The following is a 27,101-nucleotide window of genomic DNA, read 5'->3' on the forward strand; positions in this document are numbered from 1 at the left end:
TTATGTTACATGAAGAAACTAAAGTTGATAATTAATTCATGATGAGCACATGCCTACATAGCTACCAAAATGGCCACATGCGCATTAAACTTTATCAAAAGCAACTACAGTTATCTGTCTCATTCAACAGACTCATGCATAATCACATACACCAGGACGAAAAAAGACTCTCATATCTAATTAGCGCCCCTACCTCCAGTGTATCAATCAATCCCTAGTGTGCACCAGTTAATTTAATTACATGTCCATCTGTTCCACTATATGTCTTGTTTCCAGCGCGTTTCCGTTCCGCTGATTTCTCTTTGCATCGGTTAATTTCCAGCGTGAAGCCATTAGCCACTGTAGCTTCAATTCCAGAGCTAGGGGATGCATATCTAAAGACTAATCCCTTATGGACTGTGCTATGTAGTACATGCTATTTTCGCTGTCCTCTAAACAGGTCTAGTTATCAAGAGTGGCCTGTGTGTATGGCAGAATGTGGCAACTGCCATACCTCAGCATTGTGATGTAGTAGAAAATTATAAGTTAGGTGCCCATTTAAGCTGATCTAGAATCAGATTTCTCGCACTCAACAGGTGAATTCAGCTTGTTGGAACCACATGGGTACATACCATTGATGTAGGGCTGTTTTCTGAAGTGCTGTTTCTAGCACCACGTGGTGCCCTGGAAAGCCTTGACAGGCCAACTGGCAGCTCCCTAGCACCACCTAGGGCCCTGGAGGGCTTCACCAGGCCAACACCTACCTCCCTAGCATACCTGAGTCCTCCAGAGGGAGCATGTCAGTGCCCAGTTCTCTATTGTCACTTAGTGCCCTGGAGGGCAGTGACAGGCCAAATGCCAGCTCGCTTGCACCTCTTGCACAACAGGTCAACACTTGGCTTCCTAGTGCTCCCTAGTGCCCCACAGGGCACTGTTAGGCCAATGTCCAGCTCCCTACCACACCTCAGTCCCCCAGTGGGTACCAACAACCAGCACTTAGCGTCCTAGTGCTGCGTAGGGTCTTGAAAGGCTAACATAGCTCTCTAGGGCCACCTAGTGCCCTGGAGGTCATAGACAGGGCAGTGACTAGCTCTAGTACCACCTAGGCCTCTGTATGGCAGTGACAGGTCAAAGGACAGATTTACAGCACACCAGAGGGCCCCAACAAATCAATACATAGCTTCCAAGCACTCCTTAGTGCCCCAGAGGGCACTAATAGGCCAACATCCAGCTCCCTAGCATATCTCACTGCCCCAGAAGGCACCGACAAGCTAGTACCTAGCTCCCTAGTGCCGCGTAGGGTCTTGAAAGGCCTCCAAGTGCCCCGGAGGTGATAGACAGGGCAGTGACTAGCTCCCTAGTGTCACCAGCAACATTTTTTTTATTTATATATTGAGCTAAATATCTATCTCTCTCTTAATATATATATATATATATATATATATATATATATATGTCTATCCTCCATACATTGGGTATTTTTAAAATGCAGCCACTGTTCTCTACGCTGGCCCAGATAAAGGTGGCAGGCAGGTGAGCTAGTTGAGCTTTCTCCCTGCGGAGCTCTGGGTTTGCTGCAGGCCTCCTGCAAAATGCCCCACTCAGCACTTCAGGACCCTCCCACCCCAGCTACCATCGCTCACAGCGAGGGAAGGGGCTAATAGGGGGAGGAGAGAGGGAGAAACAGGGAAATAGAGTGAAAGTGAAAAAGGGCTGCATTGTTATTCTGTAGGAGTGGCTGCGGTGGAGCCACTGGCTGCCAGCACAGCGGTGAGGGCGTCCACACACTCATAGATGGAGAGAACCATCTGGACCCAAACCCTGAGCCTGCAGGGGACCAGACAGACTGCCTCGACTACTGTCCATCATTTATCCCCTCAACCCCTCCCAGCAACAGTCTCGCTGTTCTAGCTCCGCCCAGTGATAGAAACCTGCTGTAAAGACCTTTATTCACCAAATCAAGGGAACACTTTTTCTAGGCGTATGTTCTTTGGGAACACATCTTTTTTGGAGTATAAACACAAAAGTGGTGATTCAACTGCACTGAATTTTTAATGTCAGAATCATTTATAATCAGCAGACTTTACAGAACGCTGGCCAAATTCCCATTCAGCTTGATGAGAAACTGTAGTACACAACTCACAACTTTATCATAACACCTACATTTACAGTTTATTTATTTTGATATATAAACATATTTTCTTCACAAGAGGCAGATCACACCATATAGAGATCTTTAGTAGTTTCTCTAGGTTTTCTTGTCGACGTTAGTGTTTGTTTTCTAGTTTGTGTGTTTTTGTCAACATTAGCATGGTGGCAAATTTGTGATCATTTCCAATCTGCCTAGTTTAGCTACAACACTTGGTCTCAATAACATTTTACACTGAGAAATATGGAGCCCTGCTGGTGACATCCGTATAAATAAAAATAATGCATTGCCACGCCATATTAATGCATGGGAATGAGATCCTAATATGTGGCCAGAACATAGTAAGGTGTGGGAATGAGATCCTAATGCATGCAAAAATAATGCTTGGCCATGACTTAGTAAGGCATGGGAACAAGATCATGCCTTGCTAAGTCGTGGTCAAGCATTATTTTTATTTATACATGGAGTCACCAGCAGGGCTCCGTAGAAAACGCAATGTTATGTAGCGAATCTAAACAGTCTCTGATTAGGTTGGATGGGATTTCTGCTTGTCCAGCTTGTCCAAGCAGTTATTACCAGAAGTGAGGAAAGGACAAAATTGTGTAAATGTGTAATATTCATGTAGAAAATGATGAACACATTTGAAAGCACCAGTTTTTCCATGTAGCACATTTTTCATTTAGAATTTTTCCTAAATCAAGCCGGTTGCTCCCGAGTGGTGCAACCGTCTAAGCATTGGTGTCATTGGTAGTCACACTGGTCCAGATATGATCTGGGGACAACCATGACAATTTTTTGGTAAAGAAAAATGCTAGGTGTGAACATTGCCTTATTAGGAAGTGAACAAACTGAGGGTGAACATTCAAAGTCAATCCAATGCTTTGTGAAGGCAGAGCTGAAAGTAGAGGGTGATGGTGCACCTGATAACACTGTCCAACAAACAACAAGCCTGTTGTTATCCAACAGATGCAGCATAAATTAGCATGGATGTAAAAACTCCAGTTAAGCATGCAGTTACTTGAGAAAACATTATATATGGTAAAAATAAACATTTCCTCTTGCATGAAGAACACTTTACCCAATCTCTGTAGATGAAAGCTGCGTTACTAAATGATTTAGTTTCTTCAGTTTTACTCTGGACTTTAAAAGAGCACAGACTAGAAGAATTTGTTGGTTTTACAGTTGTCTACCCATGTTAGCGTTAGATTAGGTAGCGCAGATTAGATATATAATAGCTATATTATATACTATATATTGAATTCAATTTAATTCAATTCAATAAACTTTATTTGTCCCCATGAGGCAATGCATAATGGAGCATATAAACATATGACACAAATACAGGGTGATTCAAAAAGATTTCAAAAAGATTTCAAAATGATTTATTTCACTTGTAAATCATTACAAAACAATGCAGTAAACTGTAGATGGTTTAAGTTTATTCTGTAATTTTATGTGCTCAATATGACCTCCTCCAGCTGTACAGACAACATTAACGCGATAGTCAAATTCATCCCACACTCGATTGAGCATGTGGGGTGTCACTGTACTCACGGCTCTTTCAGTTTGATTTCGGAGATCATCCAGTGTTGTGGAACCAGCGACGAAAGCTCTGAGCTGATGGAGGTTCACTGGCGACGAAAATCACGTTGCACAGTTATGACTGGTTCACTCTTATTGAAGTGGAGAATGCAAAATGCTTTCTGCTCAGGGGTCTCATCTCCTCGCAGACTGAAGGGAGACCTTCCGGTGACAGTCAGAAACTCTGTGACCCCCTCTTTCAAGTGGTCTGTGATTGGTTCCTAGGCGCCTCACGGTTGTAAAAAATATGGCGCTTTGAAATCAGATTAATCTTTTTGAATCACCCTGTATATAACATATATGCATGTGCAGACAGTAATAGACAAACATCTTCATGAATTAGAAGCAAATAAATAAGAATAAAAAGCATTGTAAACACATGGTTGATGTGAGTGGTCATTGATTAACTTGATGGCCTCAAGCACAAATGACACTCTCTGTCAGACAGACCAACATCTAGGGCATCGACAGCTTTGTCCCAGGAGTGTGTGTGATGCCATGTGTAGTTTCTCAAGGCTTTGTTTTGCCTAAACATACACTAAACATTTGCTTCTATTTTCCAACACTGAAGCATTTGTGTGGCTGGGTTTTGTGAAGGTCGGACGGGTTTGGAGGCTGTTCTGCTATGTTGTGGGGGTTGCGTGGGCTCTGTGCCAGTTGTGCAGATTGGCTAAACACAGATGGGTGTGGACGAGGACCATAAACATAGGCGGCTGCGGGTGGGCAGGAATGACAATAGATTTTCCAAGTGCGGTTGGACATGATATGTGGTGGAAGCGAGCAGGTGCAGGCATTAATAATCAAGTCTGTGCAGAACGCTAGAGGGGAGTCCAAAAGAGCATAACTGGCCTCGCTCACTTTGGGTGTGTAGGATGGTCCTCCTCCCTCTCCCTCCATCACTCATGCAAGCCAATGCAGGCGTCTGTTAGCCGATATAGCAGCATGTGTAGCTTTCCAGTGACTTGGCATTAGCGACTGATGCTTTATGAGGAACCAAGCCTCGCAGCTTGGTAGCATTTTGCAAAAGGGGGACATGTAGTTAGCAAGTGGAATTTATTGTGACTTAATTAATGGGGAAAAAATGGATACAAATCCAAATATTTATACAGTGGGGATCACAAGTCTGAGACCACTTGCATTCTTTTCTAATTTAACACAAAATGTTTCATTTCAAATTGTAATATTAGCATAAAAATGTGACAAGTAGACTTTTTGAAATATTTACATGCTTTACAGAATTTCTTGGTGTTTGGTTTCTCCCATTTTGCTTTAATGACAGCGTGCGCTCGAGCTGGCAGGGACTCTGATCACTTACAGTGACAAAAGCCTCTGATCTGTAGATCACATTCACACAAGAGTCGTCTGAACACAAGCTTCGAGAAGGAATAAGACATTTGCAAAGGCCTCAACATGGTCAATTCATAAATTTGCTGAAATTTGAACAGTGACCTAAAAATAGCCCAGAAACTCATTCATAATACTGCTCATAACTATTCTTTTTGGTCCCACTTTATATTAAGTGCTTCTAATAACTGTGTAGTTACACCCTATGTAATTACACATGTGTATCAACTTCAGTTTTGCCTAATGTAATTACACAAGTGTATCTTCTACACAGGAACTTTCCTGTAGTGTAGTGTTAAAGTTACACTTTAGAATAAGTGGACAGTTCCTGTGTAGTTGTTATGTAGTTACTGTGTAATAATGGAGTGATAATATAGACATTGCTTTGGGGATAATGCAACACATTTTCATTAATGTTATAAACATTGCATGTTAAGATAAGGGGACATCTGCTGTACTGTCACATTGCAGAATGGTTTAAAGTTTAGACTGGTTACAGTGTCACAGCATTAGCAACATAAATATTAGCTAAATGTTTGGAAAGCTGGCAGATACAGTATAAATAATGTCTTAATGTAAGTTATTACATACTTCCCTTTACTGCTGGAAAAAACTTCTGAAAAAAAACACTCCTGTTCCAGTCTGATTACAAATGTAATTACATTTATGTTATTACCCTTGTGTAATTACATGAGAGAGAATAGGCTGTTACAACTATTAAGATACACTTGTGTAATTACATGAGGCGAAACTGAAGTTGATACACATGTAATAACAAAGTGTACTTCTGTAATCCATCTGTAACAGTGACTAAATCATTAGTAGTTACATTGTTGTTGCATTTATTGTTCACATGTAACTACAAAGTTATTAGAGACGCTTAATATAAAGTGGGACCTTCTCTTTTAAATTTGTAAAACTTTCTGTTGTTTATTTGCAGGTTTAAACGTAAACAATCTTAGATTTGGACCCCACTGTATATGCAAGCTATGTAACTTTAGCCTTTCCCAGCAAAATGGTCCTGCTGCCAGCCATGCCCTCCTTTCTTTCCTCTGTCAAACAAGAGACTTCACGGTCTTCCAAGACCAAACACCATACGCGCATGTATGACAGAGGCACATCCTCAAACCAGCACATGCTTGACAGAGATAAGCATCATGTGTCATAGAAAGCATCAGCCCTGTCCATCAGCATTCACCCACTCCAACACGCACTCGCTTTCACACATACGGAACATCTTTGATCCATAAACACTTCACATCTGTCTCTATCTCGAGGAACAGCTCTCTACCCAATCTCCCGAGATGAGGCACATCAGCAGCTATGAAAGGCGCGCGCTTTACTGGCTAAATATCACTCCGTGACACCACAAAGGACTCTAGATAAAAGTCAAAAGAGGCACAGCCTACTCTCTCTCGCTCCAGGAATGAGAACAAGGCAAGGTAAATCTACCCATCATCACCGAGACCCACCGATCCATCCATGTCTTCAGGGTTTTTTTAGCCGATTTCAATCAGCATAGCAGCTCCTTTGGAGAGGTCGTCGAGTGTTAGCTTCTATTTTACCAGCCACTCAGGTCTCTTTCAGAGGACAAAGTGCACATTACAGCTGCCAGAAAAGAAAAATAGAAATGAAAATGGAGAAAATGTGATGTACTTAGCAGTGGGGTAGGACGCCGCTGCTGATTTTCTTTTTGAGTCGATCCTGAGTGATACGAAAGCTGGTATTCCCATACCAAAGCTAATAGTCTTCTTTTGCACACAAAAAAAACATTTCAGAATGAAAATTGGTAAATGTAAGCGATGCATAAAACAGCCATGTCATTTTGTGTAATAGAGATTTTTTGCATGTATTAAATTTGACCCTAAAGAAAGATTTTATTCCCATTAAAAAACACTATATTTTGTTATCAATAGATGAGGGGGCATAATCAGCTTCATCACAATGTATCTGTTGCTTTCAACAATTCAATAACATTATTTTAATTGTGTTAATGAAGAATCTGAGCATGTTTACACTAAACACAGTTTCCAGCTTTCATCACCGACTTTCAGTGAGAGCAACAGTGTCTGCATGTTCCAACTAGTGAGTGTACATATTACATTGCTGCTGTTAAACCAAACTTTGTATCTTCATGTTTATTTTTCAGTTTTGAACATAATTTAAGAACGCTTAATACCCTTTACATTATGTGTAAGTTTCATGATGAATGGACCTAAAAATGGCCCAAAAGTACTTGGAAAAAAGTCTGATACCACTGACTTACATTAAAAAGTGAAGTATGTTTTTTCCTTCTCCTGTAAAGTTAGCATTTTGGAGATGTGAGGTTTTCCTCAGACAACAGTGATATATATATAAATAACCATGCATATCCAAAATGGTTCTATGGAAACGTACATTTTTGTGTCCCTAGCCTTAGGGTTACAATTTATTTATATTTTAAAATAAAACAATACATTATTTTAACAATTACACCTTCTTGAGACATCGATTTAGCAATATTGGTTTTTAAATCAATTATATAGAATTCCAAGCACCACAAAAGAGCTCGTCCTCACAGTCATGTGTAAAGGATGAGCACCATATTTTGAGGCAAAAAACATGTTTTTCTGCAATTTTAACTGCAATAATCTATACATGACTATGAAATATATGATATGAAGAAAATAAATGCCAAATACATATTATAAAATATATAATGAAAGTTGTGGTCCCCAGGAGTCGTGTCACTGATGTTACTGCATAACAAAAAATCTCTTTTGAAATAAAAATCACGCTGATGACATCACTTGACTTCCTTTTACCTATTTTCTGAAGATCTATGAAGAAAAGCACATGGTGAGTCCACTGTGTCTATTTCAGTTTCTCAGAAATTTTCTCATTTAGCTCCTGATTTCATATGAAGCTTTTAGCTGACATCACTGGTGTGACCTACTTCATTATGTAAGTAATAGAAAAAATAGAATCCAAATGGATTAAATTACATATTTTAGTGGATATTCCATAACAGACAACATGTGGTTTGCTGCTCTGTAGCAGCCATTTTATAAAAAGGCATTTTTTATTAAAAATGTCACTGGTGTTACCTTTTCTTATGTGTAACACCAGTGACCATCAGTAACACCAGTGACCCCTATGGAAAGATAAAAAAGTGGACGCTTCTATAGAATGAGCCCGTTTACAAGAGAGGGCAAAAACATACTTTACTTTCAATGTAAGTTAATGTTAAAAGACTATATTCAAAGCAGTTCTGGAGCATTTCTATTGCTCCAATCATGGAATTTTCACACATTTCAAAGGATACCTGCTGAGCTCAAATTATGCAGAAAACCAAAAATCTTCAAATGTACTGCAGCTATCACATCGCACTAACATAATACCATGCCATTTGGCAATAAGCAGTATTACTAGTGTAAATCAGACGAAATTCTTATGAAGCAAATAAAAAACTTTGCTACATTAAAAATGACAACAAAATGGCTCACAAGTTGACTGTATCTGACTCTCAGTGTAAGCAAAATTATTTTACACCATGTCTCAGCCAATCAGCCTTTAGAACCAGACCTACACTGTCCAGAGTAGCTTGCTAAAGGTGCTTAGGGTATCGCATTAAAAGATGGATTCTATCATCGTGACATACAGCACACTGCAGCTGCTACTACGCAAAACAGGAAAATATGCTAACGCCGCTGGAAAAAATGTGTGCTCTGAATAATGATTGACACATGTTAATTTTGTAAGCACTAGTTAATGTATTTATATATAAAATAATATATCGTAAATAAAATGTGACATTATTTACATTAAATGAAATCTAAGCATGTATGTTCCTGTTTGTTAGTCCACTGTTATAATATTGTGCTCCTCAACAAAAAATTTGGTGTTTTGCTTTTATTTTCATTTTTCCAGCATCATTTGCACAATCAAATATATATTAAAATTGCTGGTTAAACAAAACATTTTATGTAAGGATGAGTTCTCAAACGTAAACATTTGGATGGGAAGTATCAATCAGCAGGCATCACATTCCTCTTTTCAGCTTTGTCTTCTCTCATGTGAGCACCACAATAAATCGGAGCTCACGTGAGGAAGACTACAGTCTGCTTACTCACAGCACCACTGAAAACACAGGGCCCTAAGAACATTTCCTCTCTCTAGCCCTGCAGCTTGAAATGGGTGCTCAACGCAGTAGACGAGAGTGACACGGGGGAGCGATATTTAATAACTTAATAGAATGAGTGAATAACATTGCCGTAGCCGAAGCCCCAGCGTGCGCTCGCCGGGGCAACGGCTGCAGCTGCAAATAATCGGCTTCAGCTCAGTGGCTGTGCTAATAATCCTCTGGTATAATCTTCAATTAGAACAGCCGCTGAAATTTGTGACAGGAGGAAACCCCCCCCCCTCGTAGCTTTATGAATTACGACGCCCGCAGTGGACTGCGCTCCAAATCGTCTAATGGCAGGTGAGAAAAGGTAGCAAGTCTAAAGTGGATTTTGTGGTTAAGGCAGAATTCATTTCTATTTTTTTTCTCTAATGGGAAAATAAAGTGTAGAGGCAACCTTTTCAAAATGTTTCCATGCAAAAGTAGCCACTCTTTACTAGTCTGTTTTCAGACTAAAGGACATATAGAACACTTTACATTAATTTTTTTTTTTTACTTTTTTTGCATAACATTGTTTGATGAAGTTTGTTAATATTGTAAGTTTCAAAACTAACTACACAAAACATTACATGTAGATGAGCCTTATGACATCCCATTCTAAATCCATAGGCATTAATATAGAGTTGGTCCCTCCTTTGCAGCTATAACAGCTTCCACTCTTCTCAGAAGCTTTCTACAAGATTTTGAAGTGTGTCTGTGAATTTTTGCTCATTTCTCCTGAAGAGCATTTGTGGGGTCAGACACTGATGTTGGATGAGAAGGCCTGGCTCACAATCTCTGTTCTAGTTCATCCCAAAGGTGTTCCATGGGGTTGAGGTCAGGGGTCTGTGAGGGCCAATCAAGTTCTTCCACATCAAACTCACCCAGACACACCTTTATGGACCTTGCTTTGTACACTGAGGCTCAGTCATGCTGAAACAGAAAAGGGTCTTCCCCAAACTGTTCCCATGAAATTGGAAGCATAGAATTGTCCAAAATTTCTTGGTCTAAAAAGCATTATGATTTCCTTTCACTGGAACTAAGGGTTCTAGGCCAACCCCTGAAAAACAACCCCAAAGCATTATCCCTCCTCCACCAAGCTTTACAGTTGGCACAATGCAGTCAGGCAGGCAATGTTCTCCTGGCATTCGCCAAACCGAGACCAGACTGCCAGATAAAGAAGCGTGATTCATTACTCCACAGAATGCATTTCTAATGCTCCACAGTCCAGCGGTGGCATGCTTTGCACCTTTGTGGCTAAACTGTTGTTTTATTCTAGATGCTTCCATTTCACAATAATAGCACTTACAGTTGTCTGGGGCAGATCTAGCAGGGCAGAAATTTCACAAACTCACTTGCGGCAGAGGTGGCATCCTATGACTGTGCCAAGTCACTGAGCTTATCAGTGCGATTCATTCTACTGCCAGTGTTTGTCTATCGAGACTGCAAGGCAATGTGCTTAGTTTTACCTGTTAGTAATGATTGTGGCGGAAACACCTGAACTCAATAATTAGGAGGGGTGTCCCAATACTTTTGTCCATATAGTATATTCACTTGCTCCCCAGTCTATATATGCAAACTAAACTTTTAAAATTCATCATGGTTGTGAGGTCACAATCATGAATGTTGAAAAATGAAAGCATAGTACATGACTGATAAATGATAATAATAAAGTATTTGTAAGTACATAACACATATTCTATTCAAGGATGTGTTACCTTATTTTCACAAATCAACAAAACATGTAATTTGACCGGGTGTGTTCAAACTTTTGCATCTGTATATATGTGTAGAGATGTAATTTGGTGCCTGCTAAATTACACCTATATTAGCCTAAATCTAGATTTTTTTGGTAGTGAAAAAATGAAAAAAAAAATGATTTAGTTGTCAACAGGCAGGTTCTAGAAGGTGACATAAAATACATAAAGTAATAAGGGGTAAAACCAGATTACTCCCTAGGCCCCGCCTATTTTTGTTGAAGTGACGAAGTGTGTTGTTCCTGCTCTGCAGGCAGTCTATAGCAGAGTTATTGGTGTAGATTTTGTAGGTAAACAATTAAATGTTGTGCTGTTCATGGTTGTCGGCAAGCTAATGCCTTCCAACAAGTCCACACAGAGGCTGAAGTTTAGTTGTGAGGATTTCAGTCAGAATGTGACAGTTTGTTTCACATCTCAGCCTGAAATAAATATCAGTAAGAGTAACAAAAAACGCCTGTTTAATCCTAAAGGATAAAGCCAAGTTGGAAAATGGCCATTTAAAAGTGAATTACAACTGTTCTGGTGCATAAAAACTACAAAAACATTATAAATGGAAAGGAAACATAAAATACAAGACAAATGTAGGATAACAATTTAAAACTACCCAGTGATACCCAGAAGTAATATATCACCATTAGTCAGAACAGGGATGCTTGGTTTTTAACATGAAATATCTTTGTGTTTTTCCCCCAGTGTACTCACAGCTGAATTCCGCCACTGAGGGTCACCACATCATCCGTCAATGTCAGTTATGCGCTGTAACCTATTTCTGTGCAATGCGACGCTACGTCTCCTGAATGTTATCAATGCTGGCAGTGCTTCACACAGGCCACGGTCCAACCATCGCAGTGGCACGGCCAAATGAGCCACCAATTAGGCCCGTCGAGTTTCAACAAATAGTTTGATCAAAAACGTTAGCGTGGTTGACAATGAATGAAAGCCAGCAGCCGCTAATTAGCATGATCTCATTTACATTACTCTCAGGCCGTTACACTTTATTCATTATTAGCAACAGGAGCATATTTGGCTCGCCTGCTTCTTCGACATCCTCCTGAGCGCCCCGCGGGTGACCGCTGACCCCTACGTCTGTCGTGCTTTCTTTTACTCACAGATGGCCGCATTTATGAGGGAGAGTTCCTGGACATCACGGATATCAAACGACATCAGGCCGAAGAGTTTGAATGCATCACCAACAACGGTGTGGCCCCACCGGACACACGTCGTGTCAAGGTCACAGTTAACTGTGAGTCTGGTCACACACACCCTCTTTCACCCACATGCATGTGCTCTAGCATTTTAATAAGTGACTCTTTTCATCATGAGGTCCTACAGCTGAAGAACAACCTCTTTAAGCAGGCAGCAGGCATTCTCTCATATTCAAAAGCACATTAACTGAGATAAAGCAGCTCACTTTTGGAAAAAATAACATGAGTAGATGATCAAATGAGCCCAGAGTGTGCCCTACATACAAAGTTCAGTCAGTCATGTCGTTTAAAAGAATAGTTTGGTGGAAAAAATCTATTTTACACAATGTCCCATTACTCTAAATGTATTACCGAAGACACATCCAGTGTCCAAAGTTAGTTTTGTTGCAGAGCTAATCTGAAACAGCTTTTCTTATGTGGTTTCTTGCACTGTGTGAGACACAGTGTGCAAAATTCAAGATAGCCGCTACTACTGTTAGCATAGATACAGATAATATATAGACAGATACATAAATGTAGATAACAGTATTTCATAGAGTGCTATATATGGCAGAGACCACATATGTATGTATGCATATGTTAGAGATTACTTAACAACTCGACATGGTTTCAGGCATATGTGTGATGATTTAAGACCCTAGGACATAAGGCAGTGAGGACAGAGAAACCTGGGAACATAGGGCCCTGAAAGCTGAGGACTTCTAGTCAAGTCAAGTCAAGTCAAGTCAAATTTATTTATATAGCGCCTTTTACAACAGATGTTGTCACAAAGCAGCTTTACAAAGAATCCGGGTCCAAGCCCCCAGTGAGCAAGCCTTGGCGACAGTGGCAAGGAAAAACTCCCTCAAAAGGAGGAAGAAACCTTGAGAGGAACCAGACTCAAAAGGGGAACCTATCCTACTCTGGTCGACACTGGATAAGAGGACAGACACAAAACAGTATAGTGGATACAGTTTAACACCACTGTGCAGTGCACCGGCCGCATCTCAGGTCAGACCCTCTTAGGACAGGCAGCCGCTCAGCTCAGGGAAAGAGAGGGGGAGGGGGAAGTAGAGGGGAGGGGGGATGAGAGGGACATAGTTAGAAAAACAAATTAACCAAAAGCTCGACTAAACAGGTAAGTTTTTAGCCTAGACTCTAGGAACATAGGGCCCTAGAAACATAGAACCCTGAGAATATAGGGCCCTGAGAGGTATCTGGGAATATAAGACCCTGAGAACATATAACCCTGGGAATATAAGACCCTGAGAACATATAACCCTGGGAATATAAGACCCTGAACATAGAGTCCTGGGAATATAGGGACCTGAGAACACAGAACTTTGGGAACAAAAGACCCTAGGAACATAGGGCCCTAGGAACATTGACCCCTGGGAACATAGGGCCCTGAACATATGGCCATGGGAATATAGGGCCTTGAGAACATGGGAACATAGGGCCCTGGGAAGGTAGAACCCTGGCAAAGTAGGGCCCTGAGAAAATAGAATCCTGGGAACATAAGGCCCTGAAAACATAGGACTTTGGTAACCTAAGACCTTAGGAACATAGGGCCCTGGAAACATAGAACCCTGGGAATATAGGGCCCTGAGAACATAGGACTTTTGGAACACAAGACATTGGGAAAATAGGGCCCTGAGAAGATAGAACCCTGAGAACATAGGACCCTGAGAACATAGGGATGACCCCAGAATGTGAAACTAAAGAAGCAGTTTCTGACTCCAAACATGTTATGGCTGGTCGACAACATTTGTGATAGAAATAAAAATAACACAAATGATCTTTTACCTCAAATGTAGTCGAGTACAAAAAACACTGCGAATTTGCATAAAACTGAGAGGGGACTTGTGTAAATTTGAATTTTTGAACCATTGTGTGGGACACTAATCCACCTCTTCCTCCAGATCCACCAGTAATTACAGACGTGAAGAATATGCCAGCTCAATTGGGGAAGTCGGCCATCTTGCGTTGTGAAGCCATGGCTGTACCTACTGCAGTCTTTGAGTGGTACCGGGATGACCGGAGGTAAGTGGCTTGGCCAGCACATGAACCCAGGAGTGAAAAAAACTCATTGACTTTTCATAAAAAAGTCTCAGATGTTACCTTTTTCTGTCGGGGATCAGAGGACTTTTACTTTCTTTTAAAAGATCCAAGTCCAGAGCTAGCTGCTCTGGGGTTAATTCCCAATTCAGCTAGATTTTCACTGCAGGGGGCCGCACCGAGGTGGAATTCCAAAGCACTGTAGCATTTATTGGCAGTTACACAGTTTTTCCCCACAGCTTGGCTGATTGACTATCTTTGGGGTTTCACGTTTGGTTCTTTAAGAGCTATAAGGCTAATGTTGCTAACAATTAACTATTAATAGAAGCTTGTATCTCTTAAAATTTTAATAGAGAAAAGAGGGGGGGCGAGCTGTGGGATGGCTAAGGCCAAAAGATAAAAGGGGAAGGACACTCAAGTACTGATACTTGTACAGACTATACTCTGCATGTAGCAAGAAGGTAGAAGAGCTACCTTAATTTCCAAAATTTCCCAACAAAGTCCGTGCCTTGAGCTCTGAATCCATTAAATATTCCTGTTTATTTGGTCAATTTGAGTGTAATAGTTAACCAGTCTACTTATAAGTTTAAAGAGTTTTGTGGAGGACCATATCTGGCATCTGGTTCATTTCTTTTGTCTTCTTTCTTTAAACTCTCAGTGGGAATTTGGCGAGAGTACGGGGCACAGTGAAGACAGTGGTAGACAATGAAGTGTGCACTGACTCACATATGAAAGCTGGTTATTTATGTGGTCTCCGGCAGGCCGGTGGAGAGTGACAACACGCTGAAGATTAAAAATGAGAAGACGCGCTCCCTGCTGCTCTTCACCAACGTCACGGAGAAACACTTCGGCAACTACACCTGCTTCGCCTCCAACCGCCTGGGGGCCTCCAACGCCAGCATGCTGCTCCTCAGTGAGTACACACACTCACCCTCACCTAGAACTCGCTCACTGGGCACCTTGCTGTCATATACTGGCAATCAAAAGTTTGGGGTCACCTAGCTTTTTGAAATGTGTTTAACTTTTTAAGGTCGTACGCGACATCAAAGGACGTCGTAGATAAAAGAATAAATATTTTGTTAACGCTGCATACTAGAGACGTACTTTCAATTTGCCCAGAAGAGTAGTGTTGTCCTGGCGACAAGTGTCTGATTGGTCAACAGACCCGACCCAAGGCAGCGTGCGGCCCTGCTAACAGCTAACAGCCCTACTAACAACAACAATAACTCTTTTCAACCTGAAGAAATGGATAAATAATCACAGAAGATATGCAGCATTGGATTCATCATTAGGAATTTGTTTTTAAAAGTCTCCAAAAAGACTTGCTGGATTACAAAGCTGGTGAGAGGGGTACGATCACACCGGAGGCCTCATTGAAACAGCAAAATATTAGCCTTCTGGGAAGAAATGAAAGTAGGTCTGTAGCACGCAGCATTCCCAAGATGTTTAGTCTTTTATGTATGACGTCCTTTGATGCTGCAGACGACATTGTCGACCTCAGAGGGTTAATACAAACGTGCATGTTTTCTTTGTGACTTGAAAGCTGTTCAGACCCTGCTATTTTTCTTTTCTAAGACTGCAACTTCATCAGCACTCAAATGTTTCAGGTGATTAGACCATGCTAAGCCAAAAGAGGTCCAAGGGTTTTAACAAAATTTGGAAAAGAAAACTGTTAAATCGTTATTCAAGTTCTGACAACGTCTTCAACATACTGGAGACTGTGTGACTGTAAAAGGGGAGACAACTCTGGCGGCTGGCCTAGAGTCCCAAAGAATGAATGCAGTTTCCACTTTTAATTGCTGATGTCCAGGGAGAGCAACAGTAGGTGCATGTTGTAACCCAGGGGTCGCAACCCGAATGTTAAGAAGAGTCATTTTGTCCTTTCAACAAAAATCAAACCACCTTGAGAGCAAGATTTTCCATCCATTTTAACATCTTGGCTGTAAATATATCTCAGTATATGCTAATGTACTAGCATGAGCTAAAAATATAAAATAAACAAAAAGACACACTTACTTTGCTCTGCTTTAAGCTTTAGCTCAGTCATAGCCACTTTTCTCGCATCTTTGGCAGGAAACTTTTCCTCAAAAGTAGAACAGTTTCTTGTAAAATGTCTCTCAACATTGGATTTTTGTACGAGGCTGAAGTCGCTTCTCATTCGCCAGCTTTTTGTTCGAATTTTCTCGCTCCACCTTAAATGGTGCCGGAGGCAGCAGAATGTAACTGCGGTACCATTTAAGGTGGAACAGGACAATTTGAACAAGAATCTGACTTCAGCTTCGTGACCTTTTAGTGTTTGTCAGTTTCTCATTGTGGATTAAACATATCAGGAAACCAGCTGGAGTGATTATAAATGCAAATAAGTCCGTTCGTCTCTAAATCATTGATGTTCGTCTTAAATCTCTCTCCTTGCCTTTTTGTTAACTACTAGCTAGGTGAGACTATGGTGACCAGCAGTCTGCATGCCAATTTTCAGAATTGAATTAGCAGTTATACATTAACTCCAGCATTTAAGACCATTTATTGTTAAAACTGTGTTAGAACAATCAGCAGAGCTTAATTTTACTGCAAAGTATGATTATTTTATTTTTACCGAAAATCTAATTCTGCTGTAGAGGCGCAACAGGGCAGTAAAAGAGCTGCATGTTGCTGACCCCTGGTCTAACCAATGAGATTATTTGTGCCACGTGTCAAGTATTAATGCTGCAAAAAAAATATGAATATGTTCTTGTGCAAATTGCACTGGGTCTCGTTATGAAGATATTGCCATAGGTTGGGAAGATTTCACACAAGTAGCTATCATGGTGAAGATGAAAGACAGATATTTCAACAAGACCACAACTCCAAACATACAGCAAAAAGAATATAAACAAAAACACAGACTTACTTTGCTCTGCTGTAGCTGCTTTTCTCGCATCTCCAACAGGAAACTTTTCCTCAAAAGTAGAACAGTTTCTTGTAAAATGTCCCTCAACATTCGACTTGATTCCCATTGAAAATGTATGAAGGACTTCGAGAGTAGGAACAGAGGGACCAGCTCAGATGTGTGCTTTAACCTTGAGGAACTGAATATGGTTTGTCAAGAGGAATAGACCAAAATTTAACTACAGTGCTGCAAAACATACTTTAGACATCTCAAAGCTGTAATTGCCAACAATGGCTTTACAATACAGTACTAACCTTATTCATCTGTGCTGTGTGAATATTTTTCCTTCTCCATTTTGTGTTTCATGACATTATGTGTGTAAATTTGCAGTGCAGATATGCTCCCCTCACTGTACGTGCATCGTGTTGACAAAATATTTTTTCTTACTTAATTGAAAAGTAACTTTACTTGAGAATTTGCTCCAGACTGTCAACGGCCAGAGTGCACTCTCAAATGCAAAAATCCCTTCAGGCACATTGTCAAGAGCCCACAAATACCTTCTTGGAACAAGGACCACCGCATGTCTTTGTATTTTAAGTGCTCTTTCCTTCCTCAGTAAGACTTATTTGTTCATACAAACGTCACACAAAGGCACAGAAGACCTTAATATCACTTCCAGCACCGCTTGCATTACATGAAATGCAGAAAGGCCTCTGTTTTTTTCTCCTCAGGTACTTGTCACTTTTCCGCCTTTCTTCTTTTTCTAACCCGGCTCAGCGCTCCAGAGCCTCTGCATTCCTTTTACCCGTTTATTTCCCTCAATCCCTCCATTCTCTGGGCCATTATGCTCTCGCTCGTTTATCGTCCACCCATTCTGGCTCTTTGTTCTGTCCTGGTACCCCAGGAAGCTGTCATTTTTCTCCTTTCTCCCTCTGTCTCGCTCTCTCTCTATCCCTCTCTCTCTTCGTCTCATTCCGTTCCTCACATTACCGTCCCCAGTGAGTGATTTCGTCTGCCGCCGGTCCCCCTCTCCTCCCTCCACTCCCTCTATCCCTCGCTCCTGCCACACTACTGCACATTACCATCGTAAGTGAGCCCTCCATCTCTCTCTCTCTTTTTTCTCTCTCTCTCACTCTCTCTCCTATTATCTCCACGAGTCTCACCTCGGTGAGTCACTCGCTGTCAGTCTCATACATCTTTTGGCTGATTCGTGCCGTCGCCTCCCGCCTTCGGCCTCTGCCTCTTATCTCCTCATCAGCGGTCCTTCTTTCTTTATCACCTCCCTCCCATCTTTAGAGAAATAAAAGACAAAAAAACACAATCCACCTCCGCCGATACTTGGACAACAACAAAAATAATGCTGTAAATGTTTCCTGGATGATCAGATGACGTAAACCATCTGTGTTCTTTCTCCTGCAATAGTCCAAGGGTGCGTTCAGTCTGTCCTCATAAATTTCCAAGTTTTTCCAAAGAAAGCACTCAAACGGCTACCAAAGTCGTAAATATAAGAGGTAAACTCAAGCAAGTTCCATGTCACCAGAGTTCATGGGATGTGACATCACCAGCCAGAGCTTTCTTTGAATACACAGTAGCTTCGGTTAGCAGTTCACTTCAGTTAGCTGGCATGACAGTAGCTTGCTCACCTCGCTCTCCTCACCATTCAGGCACATGTTAACTGCCTCTGTAGTGGGTGTGTGTGGAGATGGAGACGACAGAGCAGGATTCATTGAAAGATTTTCTTTGTGTAACTTAAGTGTGACTGTGCTACCTCTAGGTGATGTCATAAGGAAACTTTCATAGCCATGCTGATGACACCCAGTTATACATTCCCATTCCTTCTGTTGATCAAGACTCTGTGGACAGACTGACCAGCTGTGTCAGATATTTCTTAGCGGATGTCGCAAAATTTTCTACAATTAAATCACGAAGAAAAAATACTGATTGTTGGTACAAAAAGCCGCTTCATGAGAAGCTCACTTCTTTAGCTTCAGATACTAAACCTGAAGTACGAAACCTGGGTGTGATCTTAGTGCTCTGTTTTACCCATGTAAACACAGTCACTAAAGTAGCTTTTTTATCATTTGAGAAATAGGGCCTTTTCTATCTCACAGCGACGCAGAGAAACTTGTACATGCGTTTGTAATAAGCAGAGTTGATCACTGTAATAATCTTCTTACTGGGCTGCCTAAGAAAAGAATACATCCTTTACAACTCATACAAAATGCGGCAGCGCGCATCCTGACAACAATAAAACAGAGATTATATCACTCCAGTTTTAAAAGCACTGCACTGGCTGCCTGTTTCATTCAGGATAGATGTTAAAATTCTGCTTCTAGTTTGACCTTAAAGCACCATTTACATCACAGAATGTCTGTCTGTTTATGTTCCCGCATGTAATCTAAGATCTGCAGATATTGATCTTCTGCAAACACAGAAAACATGGAGAGGCATCTTTCAGTTATTCTGCTTCCAATCTGTGGAACTCAATTCACCTTTTATTAGACAATCAAGCTCAGTGCACACTTTTAACCCTGTACTGCATGCATTATAAAAGCAATTTCAAAAAATATTCAAACACTTTTCTTGCATAAAATGGTCCTTGATTTGTTTTTTTTTGTTTTTTTTTTGGAGCGGATTTTTAAATTCAAAAACGTTTAAAAGAAATAATGTTGAGGCAACATTATGCGACAATAAGAAGAAATGATAAAGTGTTCCCTGAAGTGGTGAGACCTGGTTTGTGACTGGCTAAACCCATTCCACTGCATTCCATTCTGCAAATTCTCATAACAATAAAAAAATTGTTACTGAATGTTGAACTAAGAGATAGTATGACCAAGTGCATGTGTTTCATTGACTTACTCAAACTCTTCCCTTTATTGTTAACCAAATGATGTCTTTAAATATGTACAATATTATTGAAAAGTGAGGAAAATGAGTGTGTTGTCCTGCGGCAACATTTAGCAGTAGAGGGTTAAGATGCATCTAAAAACGTATCTCTTTAACTTAGCATTTAAAACTCTATGTCTCATAGTATTTATCTTTTAATTTGATCTGTGTCGTTTCCTTATATGATTCTAAATTAATATTAATAATTTCTTGTATTACTGTTAAGCTTCATCACCTGTCTGTAAAGCATTTTGAGCTGCTGGCAGCATTTATATAGCAAAAGTGCTATATAAATGATAATTATTATCATTATTATTAGTAGTAGTAGTATTGTTTTATATTATTAAATTAAAAAAATTCTCATGTCACGGCAATGTATTTTTTTGCAGTTAGCATTGTTATTGCTCTTACCTAGTGCATATAGATATTGTTAATGTGACAAAGTTACCAGTTGACACTCAAACACACAAAAATTTCATGATAAGACAATTTTCCAACTTTAGAACTTGACCGGGAATGTCCATACACCCCACTACTTTTGGCTCATTTTGGCACAACCTCTCATTGGCCATTCATTCACCACCTACTGCAGTGGTTATCACAGTCTCCTGTAGTGTATACTACATTTTTGTGTACTGTCTGGTCTAAAGCTACTTTTACCGTACAAGCCTGATTACTCAGGTCTGATGTTTTGCTCAGATCTATGCGACATTGGCCTTGTTCCCTTGTTCCTATTTGTGATTGAACCATATCTACCATCATTGTGGACCACATGAAACAGTGCATTCTTATTGATCTCATGAATTTTAGACTTTAATACAAAAAAGCTTTCAAACATTTAACATCAAGTGTTAAACTCAAGCAAGTTCCATTTTACCTGGATTTTTGAGCCAGTACATTCTCTGACATACGACGACAACAGCAGACCAAGCTGTTGTTGACATAATAAGTTTATCACTTGCTGATAACCAGCATGCAAACAACTGGTAGCCACAACTTTGAGACATGACAATTTTGATGAGGAACATCTAAATGCACATTATTGCTTGATTTTTCACTTAGATCTGATCTTATTTCCTTGATCCATATCATATCACATCGTTAGATTGGATAATGAATTTACCTCATGAGTGAGTTTACCCCAAGGAAGTTGCACTCAAACTGCTTACAAATTCTGAAATACAGGTAGTACAGTTTCCAAGTTGTGACCTCTCACCAGCCAGAACATTCTCTGCTATCACCTGAACACAACAGAGCAAGCCAGCATCAGTCTATCAAAGCAGATATGCAGTTCTTCACATAATAAATGTACCTCTTGCCAATGACCACATAAATGCAACCAATTGATAGTTACAATGAGATTTTTCTGACTTTACGAGTTGGCGAGGACCAAGCAAACACACCATATGAATTATTATGGAAAGTGGTTTGGAATCTGGAAAGTGGTAGAACTCACCACTGAGCAGGGGAACAATGTTTAAATTTTGGTTCAACTGTTAATAATTCATAAAAAGTTTGGAATCTGGAAAGTGGTAGAACTCACCACTGAGCAGGGGAACAATGTTTAAATTTTGGTTCAACTGTTAATAATTCATAAAAAGTTTGGAATCTGGAAAGTGGTAGAACTCACCACTGAGCAGGGGAACAATGTTTAAATGTGGGTTCATTTGTTGCTAAAGTACTGTAGCTATCTTAGCTTCAGAAAATGGCTTAGTTATCTAGCTCCCTCAAGTCACAACTTAGCCTATAATGTGCCCATACCAACTAGCTAGGATTTACACATAATCTGACAAACAAATTTGGACATCATGAAGGCTAGGATGTGTGTAAGATCAACAAATATAAAACGGATAGTTCTGGTCCGAAAATCTGATTTTATGTTGTAAAATCCACAATATACTCACACCTATGACCACTTCATAACAACTGAATTATGTATTACTATGCCACGGCACCAAAAAACCCTTGTGCTGTTAATGGAATAATCTTTGACTCTCATGCTGCTTGTATGCACCACCGAGCATACTGATGAAGTAAGAACCCAGTTTTTGTTTAAACTAAGGGGCTGGCATCTTATGTTCTTATCTAGAACTAGTGTGGTCAGCTAGCTAACAGGCTAAACAACTCCATTATTAATATCACAGACTTGAATTAACATACTTATGGTATGATTAAACTGTGAAACGGCGGTATATAAGTGTAAAAAAAGTCACTTGAATGAATTACACGCTTCAAATGTTCATATTTCGGTTAGAAGTAGCGACAAACCCAGGCTGAATCCTAAATGGCTCTGTTCTCCCTAAATAGTGTGCTAGCTATGAAAGTTTAGAAATTCTAGCCTCTACAGCCAAATAGTGCATCATTTGTTGAGTATGATTGTGCCTGAGTATTTAAATTCCCACATAGTGCACTATGTAGGGAGCAGGAAGACATCTGAGATTCAGCCCCAGCACAAGAAGAGGGGCCCTCCTGGACTGGTGCTAAATAAGACCCGGTAGTATTTTGGTGACCAAAAAGTGCTTATAAAGCAAAGGTTTTTGCATTAAACAGTGCTGTGTTGTAATGTGTTCATTGCTATACGATAAAAAATGTAAAAATTCATGAAATGAACGCAGTGTACAGCGATGGGCAACCAAACATTCTTATTTAGTGGTACATGGTTGCTTGGCAATGATACCATACTCTAAATGAACACTTGTTTATGTCAATTATGATGAATAATAACTTAAATTATTTTCTGAAAAATTGCGTATTTTATCATATTTTATGTTGGCCACTTCGCGCCATGCCTAACAACACCCTGATGAAATCACAGTAATGCAGTAGTTTTAATATATCACTAAAGGTTTGGTTAAGTAGAAATCTGGGGTGGCCCTAGTGATCTACTACTAGAATAACTGGTGCTAATCTTCAGATGCTCCAGAAGGCCTTAACTGGATCAGGTTTATTATATAAAGGTGAGAACTAAACTCTCCAGGGTGGCACATCACGAGGAGCAGGTGACTTACGTAGGTTATGTACACAGTAAATCAGCTTCATTGTAATTGATTTTTGTGCATGCTCATTCAAACAGCTTCTACACACCATCAGACTGGCCCTTAACTTCTCCTGTGAGACATGATTAGTCCTTCTTCTCTTTCTATGATGCAGCAACAGCAAATGTGGTTAATGATTCAGATCCACAGCACTGCAAGAAACTGAGCTCATGAAGGCTCATGATTACCTGACGTGTTTGGGTCATGTGTGTTGTGTGCAAACACAAAAGTGCAGGGAAGTGTCTCCCAGGACAGGGATTGAAATCCTTGGTTCTTCCTCCTTAACGCGCTGTCTCCTGTCATCCACAGGGCCTGGGGCAGTGTACGGCGGGGGGGCGCCGCTGAGTCCCTGCGTTTCGGGACTGGGCTTGTGGCTGGGCCTCTCCGTCTCCATCCTGATGAAGGTCTAAAACTTCGCCGCCTCGGAAAAGGAGTCTTTAATTACGAACCCATCACTGTGAACAAAAAGAATTATGCATTAACCCAGGAGCCATCGCTACATCACATAATCACCCCCTCCCTCCCTCTCTCCCTCCTTCTCTCATCTCTCTCTTTACCCACTCATCCGCCACACTCATCATCAGCAACTACTCCTCTTCCACACTAGCCAATGCCTCTCCCTCTTCTCCAGTGAAGGTCACCTTTTTCGATGTTCATAGCTGTTATGTGATGACAATACAACGGTAATGCTACGAATGCTAAATGTGAGGCCGCAGTATGTAATGAATGGAATTATAGCTGTTATGTGACGACAATGCGACAGTACAACTACGGTAATGCTAAATGTGAGGTTACGGTGTATAATGACCGGCTGTTGTGTGACTGAGGTTGACCTTTTTTGTGTGACGAATGTCAGTAATGCTACAAATGCTAAATGTGAAACCACAGTATACAACGACTTGAATCATAGCTGTTGTGTGACAACAATGCAAAACGAATGCTACAAGATATAATGGCTGGGTATACAGCTATTATGTGACGACACGATAGGTAATGCTACGAATGCTAAATGTGAGGCTATGGTATATAATGACTGGAAACATTGTTTTCAACTTGTGTTGTCTCGTCTTGGTGTGCGCGTGCTGGGCATGCTGTTCGATGTGGTTGTACATTGGTGACAAAAGTGAAGTTTATGAGGAGGGCGATGATGATGGTGATGATGATGATGATGATGTTGAAGGTCTGGTGACCCTCTCTATACCTGTCTGTGGCTGTTCACCAGCAGGCCCCGTCGGGCCTTCGCCTCTCGGACTCCAGCCCAGCCATCTGAGCGTGCCGAATGATGTCAAAACTCACCCTTACTTCCTGCGCTAAAGGGTCAACAATGGAGGAAGTGGGGGGAGGTCATCGTCTTTCTTCCCTTTCTCTTGCATTTGCTGGAAGTCTTGACCCAGGGCAAAGCATGTGACCCCAGTCCGGCCTTCCAAATCCCTCCTCCTCCTCCTCCTCCTCCTCCGTCTCTTCACTAACACATTACCAACGTTGACCCTTTTTCACCTCCAGTGTAAATATTATATGCAGTAGAGGCAGTCCCATATCGCCAGAAAAACAAAACAAAACAAAAAAACTACACTTCCCATCAGCCTCTCTGTTTCAGTGTTTTCGGCTTGGAGGTTATGTTTCCGGCATCCCCTGTCCATGAAAAGCTGTCGATCACTCTTCCTTGTCGCTTGTTGATAGCATGTACTGGTTAGAGCTGTTTCCTGTTGTGACGTCCATCCAATGCCCCAATGCCCCTTCTTCTCGTCCCACCCCCGCCCCCTCCCGTAGCCCCTCCCCTGCACTGTGTACATTTAATCTGCAAGGTTAACTGCTAATTACTTTTTTGGTGTTAATAATGATGATGACGATGACTATGATGATGTTAATAAGTATTTGAATAGACATGATGATGGTGATGATAATTACATGTGAGGAAAAAAAAAACAAGAAAAAAAAACAACAACAGAGCCACGTGTGCGAAAATATTTTGTACTTTGCTCTGATAAACCGCATTCATTGAAACAGAAAAAAAAATAATAAGTTGAGTTTTTGCAAAGTCTTGTGCTCTATTTTGCCATGACAAGCTTTTTAACAGAAGTGGTTTGACTCGAGTCAAGTCACTCGCAAAGGGAGCAATCAATGAAATGTAATATAATTTGTAATGTGTATGTATTCAAAGTTTGTTTGTTTTTTTGTTTTTTTTTCCTTTTTTTAAGGCTCTGTACAGTGTCGGATGTATGATAATCCATTTTCGCTGTAACATTTTCACGTCCATCCCAATGACACAATCAAAAACTCTCACAGCATTAGTGCCCCCCTTCCCACCCGTTCCCACAACCAGAGAACCAGATTAGTGGAAAATAGAGATGTAATTAGCTAGAGAGTGCGGCTGGCCAGGCGAAGGGACCGCAGCGTCCTCCTCGTCTCTCCATCTGCTGCAGGACAGGGCTCATAAATCAAGCTCAATCCAGCCGCTGACAGGATCCTCTTCAAGGACGGTGGCGCCTCGGCATGCCGAATCTTAGACCCCCACAGACTAATTAACCGCCACTTAACAGCGTATGGCGAAGACGCTGCACCAAGTATTCAGTGGTGTGTAGCTTAAAGGGCCCAACTAATGGAAAAACATATTTTCCTTTGATAAATCAATAGTACATGTCTTTTTTTGACGTTTTGTGTTAAGATGTAATGTTCTCTTGACCACAAGTTTAACTTGAAAATGAAAGTATGAAAGTGGTCCAATGTCTGCTACACATGCTAAGGACCATTTTTTTAAGAAATGAGTTTGAGGTACTATATAAACATTGTTACATTTTCAAAAGTGCAAAAAAACAGCCTCATGGTTGTGATGTCAGAGCCATCAAGATATTTACATAGGACCACAGCAGCCCCATGCATTCACTGAAGTGATGGGGAGTGTCGTTTCTACAGACAATCTGTTGCAGAGTTATAGAAGTGGAAGCGATTAAACGTTGTGCTGTTCCTGGCTGTTGGGAGGGAATGCAGCCTTTTGAAGGATCCATGCCTCTGAAAGTTTGTTTCTTTCCACAGCTGGTAACACTGTTTTGAGTGGTGCTTTGTAGATGATTAGTAAACTTTTAACAGTGTATCAGTAACACATCAGTAAAGAAGCAGTAGCCCAGCATATGAATACATTGAGGTAAATATCTTTACGTTCTTACTTACATTAAGTGGATGTATTGTTGATATGTTACCTGAAGTAGACTTAATATGGTACTTCCAGTAAGCAAAACCTAAGCCTCACCCTAACCAAAAACCTAACCTTAATCACAACCCAAAACCTAATCCAAACCCACACCCTGGCCCTAATCCTAACCCTAACCCTAACCTCAACCCAAAACCTAATCCTAACCCTCACCCTGGCCCTAACCGAATCCTAACTCTCACCTTAACCTCAACACAATACCTAATCCTAACCCTCACCCTGGCCCTACCCCTAACCCTAACCTCAACCCAAAACCTAATCCTAACCCTCACCCTGGCCCTAACCTAATCCTAACCCTCCCCTTAACCTCAACACAATACCTAATCCTAACCCTCACCCTGGCCCTAACCCTAACCCTAACCCTAACCCTAACCTCAACCCAAAACCTAATCCTAACCCTCACCCTGGCCCTAACCTAATCCTAACCCTCACCTTAACCTCAAAACAATACCTAATCCTAACCCTCACCCTGGCCCTAACCCTAACCCTAACCTCAACCCAAAACCTAATCCTAACCCTCACCCTGGCCCTAACCTAATCCTAACCCTCACCTTAACCTCAACACAATACCTAATCCTAACCCTCACCCTGGCCCTAACCCTAACCCTAACCTCAACCAAAACCTATTTCAGTTATCTCCAGGTACAGAATGGTGTCAGCAGTGTGTCTATAACTGCTTGTTGAGGATGTTGAGATGGTCAGTATTAGACCTGTTACATGTTCAGTTACCTCTCAGGTTGAACATCTACAGATATGAACTTGGACACTCCAAATAAAGTGAAAGATGAATTCAGCAGATTATGAACAAATTTCTTTACACAGTTACTTAAAGGACAATCTACTAAATGTATTCACTGCTGCCACATCATTGATATGTTGTTGATATGTTACTGAGAGTCTGTTGAGTGTTTAT

At 40.8% G+C, this 27,101-nt stretch overlaps 1 protein-coding gene across 1 annotated transcript in view; it reads left to right on the plus strand.

Annotated features, from left to right (window-relative positions):
- iglon5 (IgLON family member 5) overlaps positions 1 to 26,311 on the plus strand; it is a 108,286-nt gene extending 81,975 nt beyond the window's left edge. The window contains exons 9-12 of the mRNA XM_036557911.1: positions 12,063 to 12,194; positions 14,058 to 14,178; positions 14,955 to 15,106; positions 23,290 to 26,311. Of these exons, the coding sequence (XP_036413804.1) occupies positions 12,063 to 12,194; positions 14,058 to 14,178; positions 14,955 to 15,106; positions 23,290 to 23,390 (506 nt within the window). The 3' untranslated portion in view covers positions 23,391 to 26,311. The remainder of the gene's footprint in view (positions 1 to 12,062; positions 12,195 to 14,057; positions 14,179 to 14,954; positions 15,107 to 23,289) is intronic.
- Positions 26,312 to 27,101: the final 790 nt, after the last annotated feature.

Source organism: Colossoma macropomum, unplaced genomic scaffold (genome assembly GCF_904425465.1).
Source record: "Colossoma macropomum unplaced genomic scaffold, Colossoma_macropomum, whole genome shotgun sequence".
Lineage (NCBI taxonomy): Eukaryota > Metazoa > Chordata > Actinopteri > Characiformes > Serrasalmidae > Colossoma > Colossoma macropomum.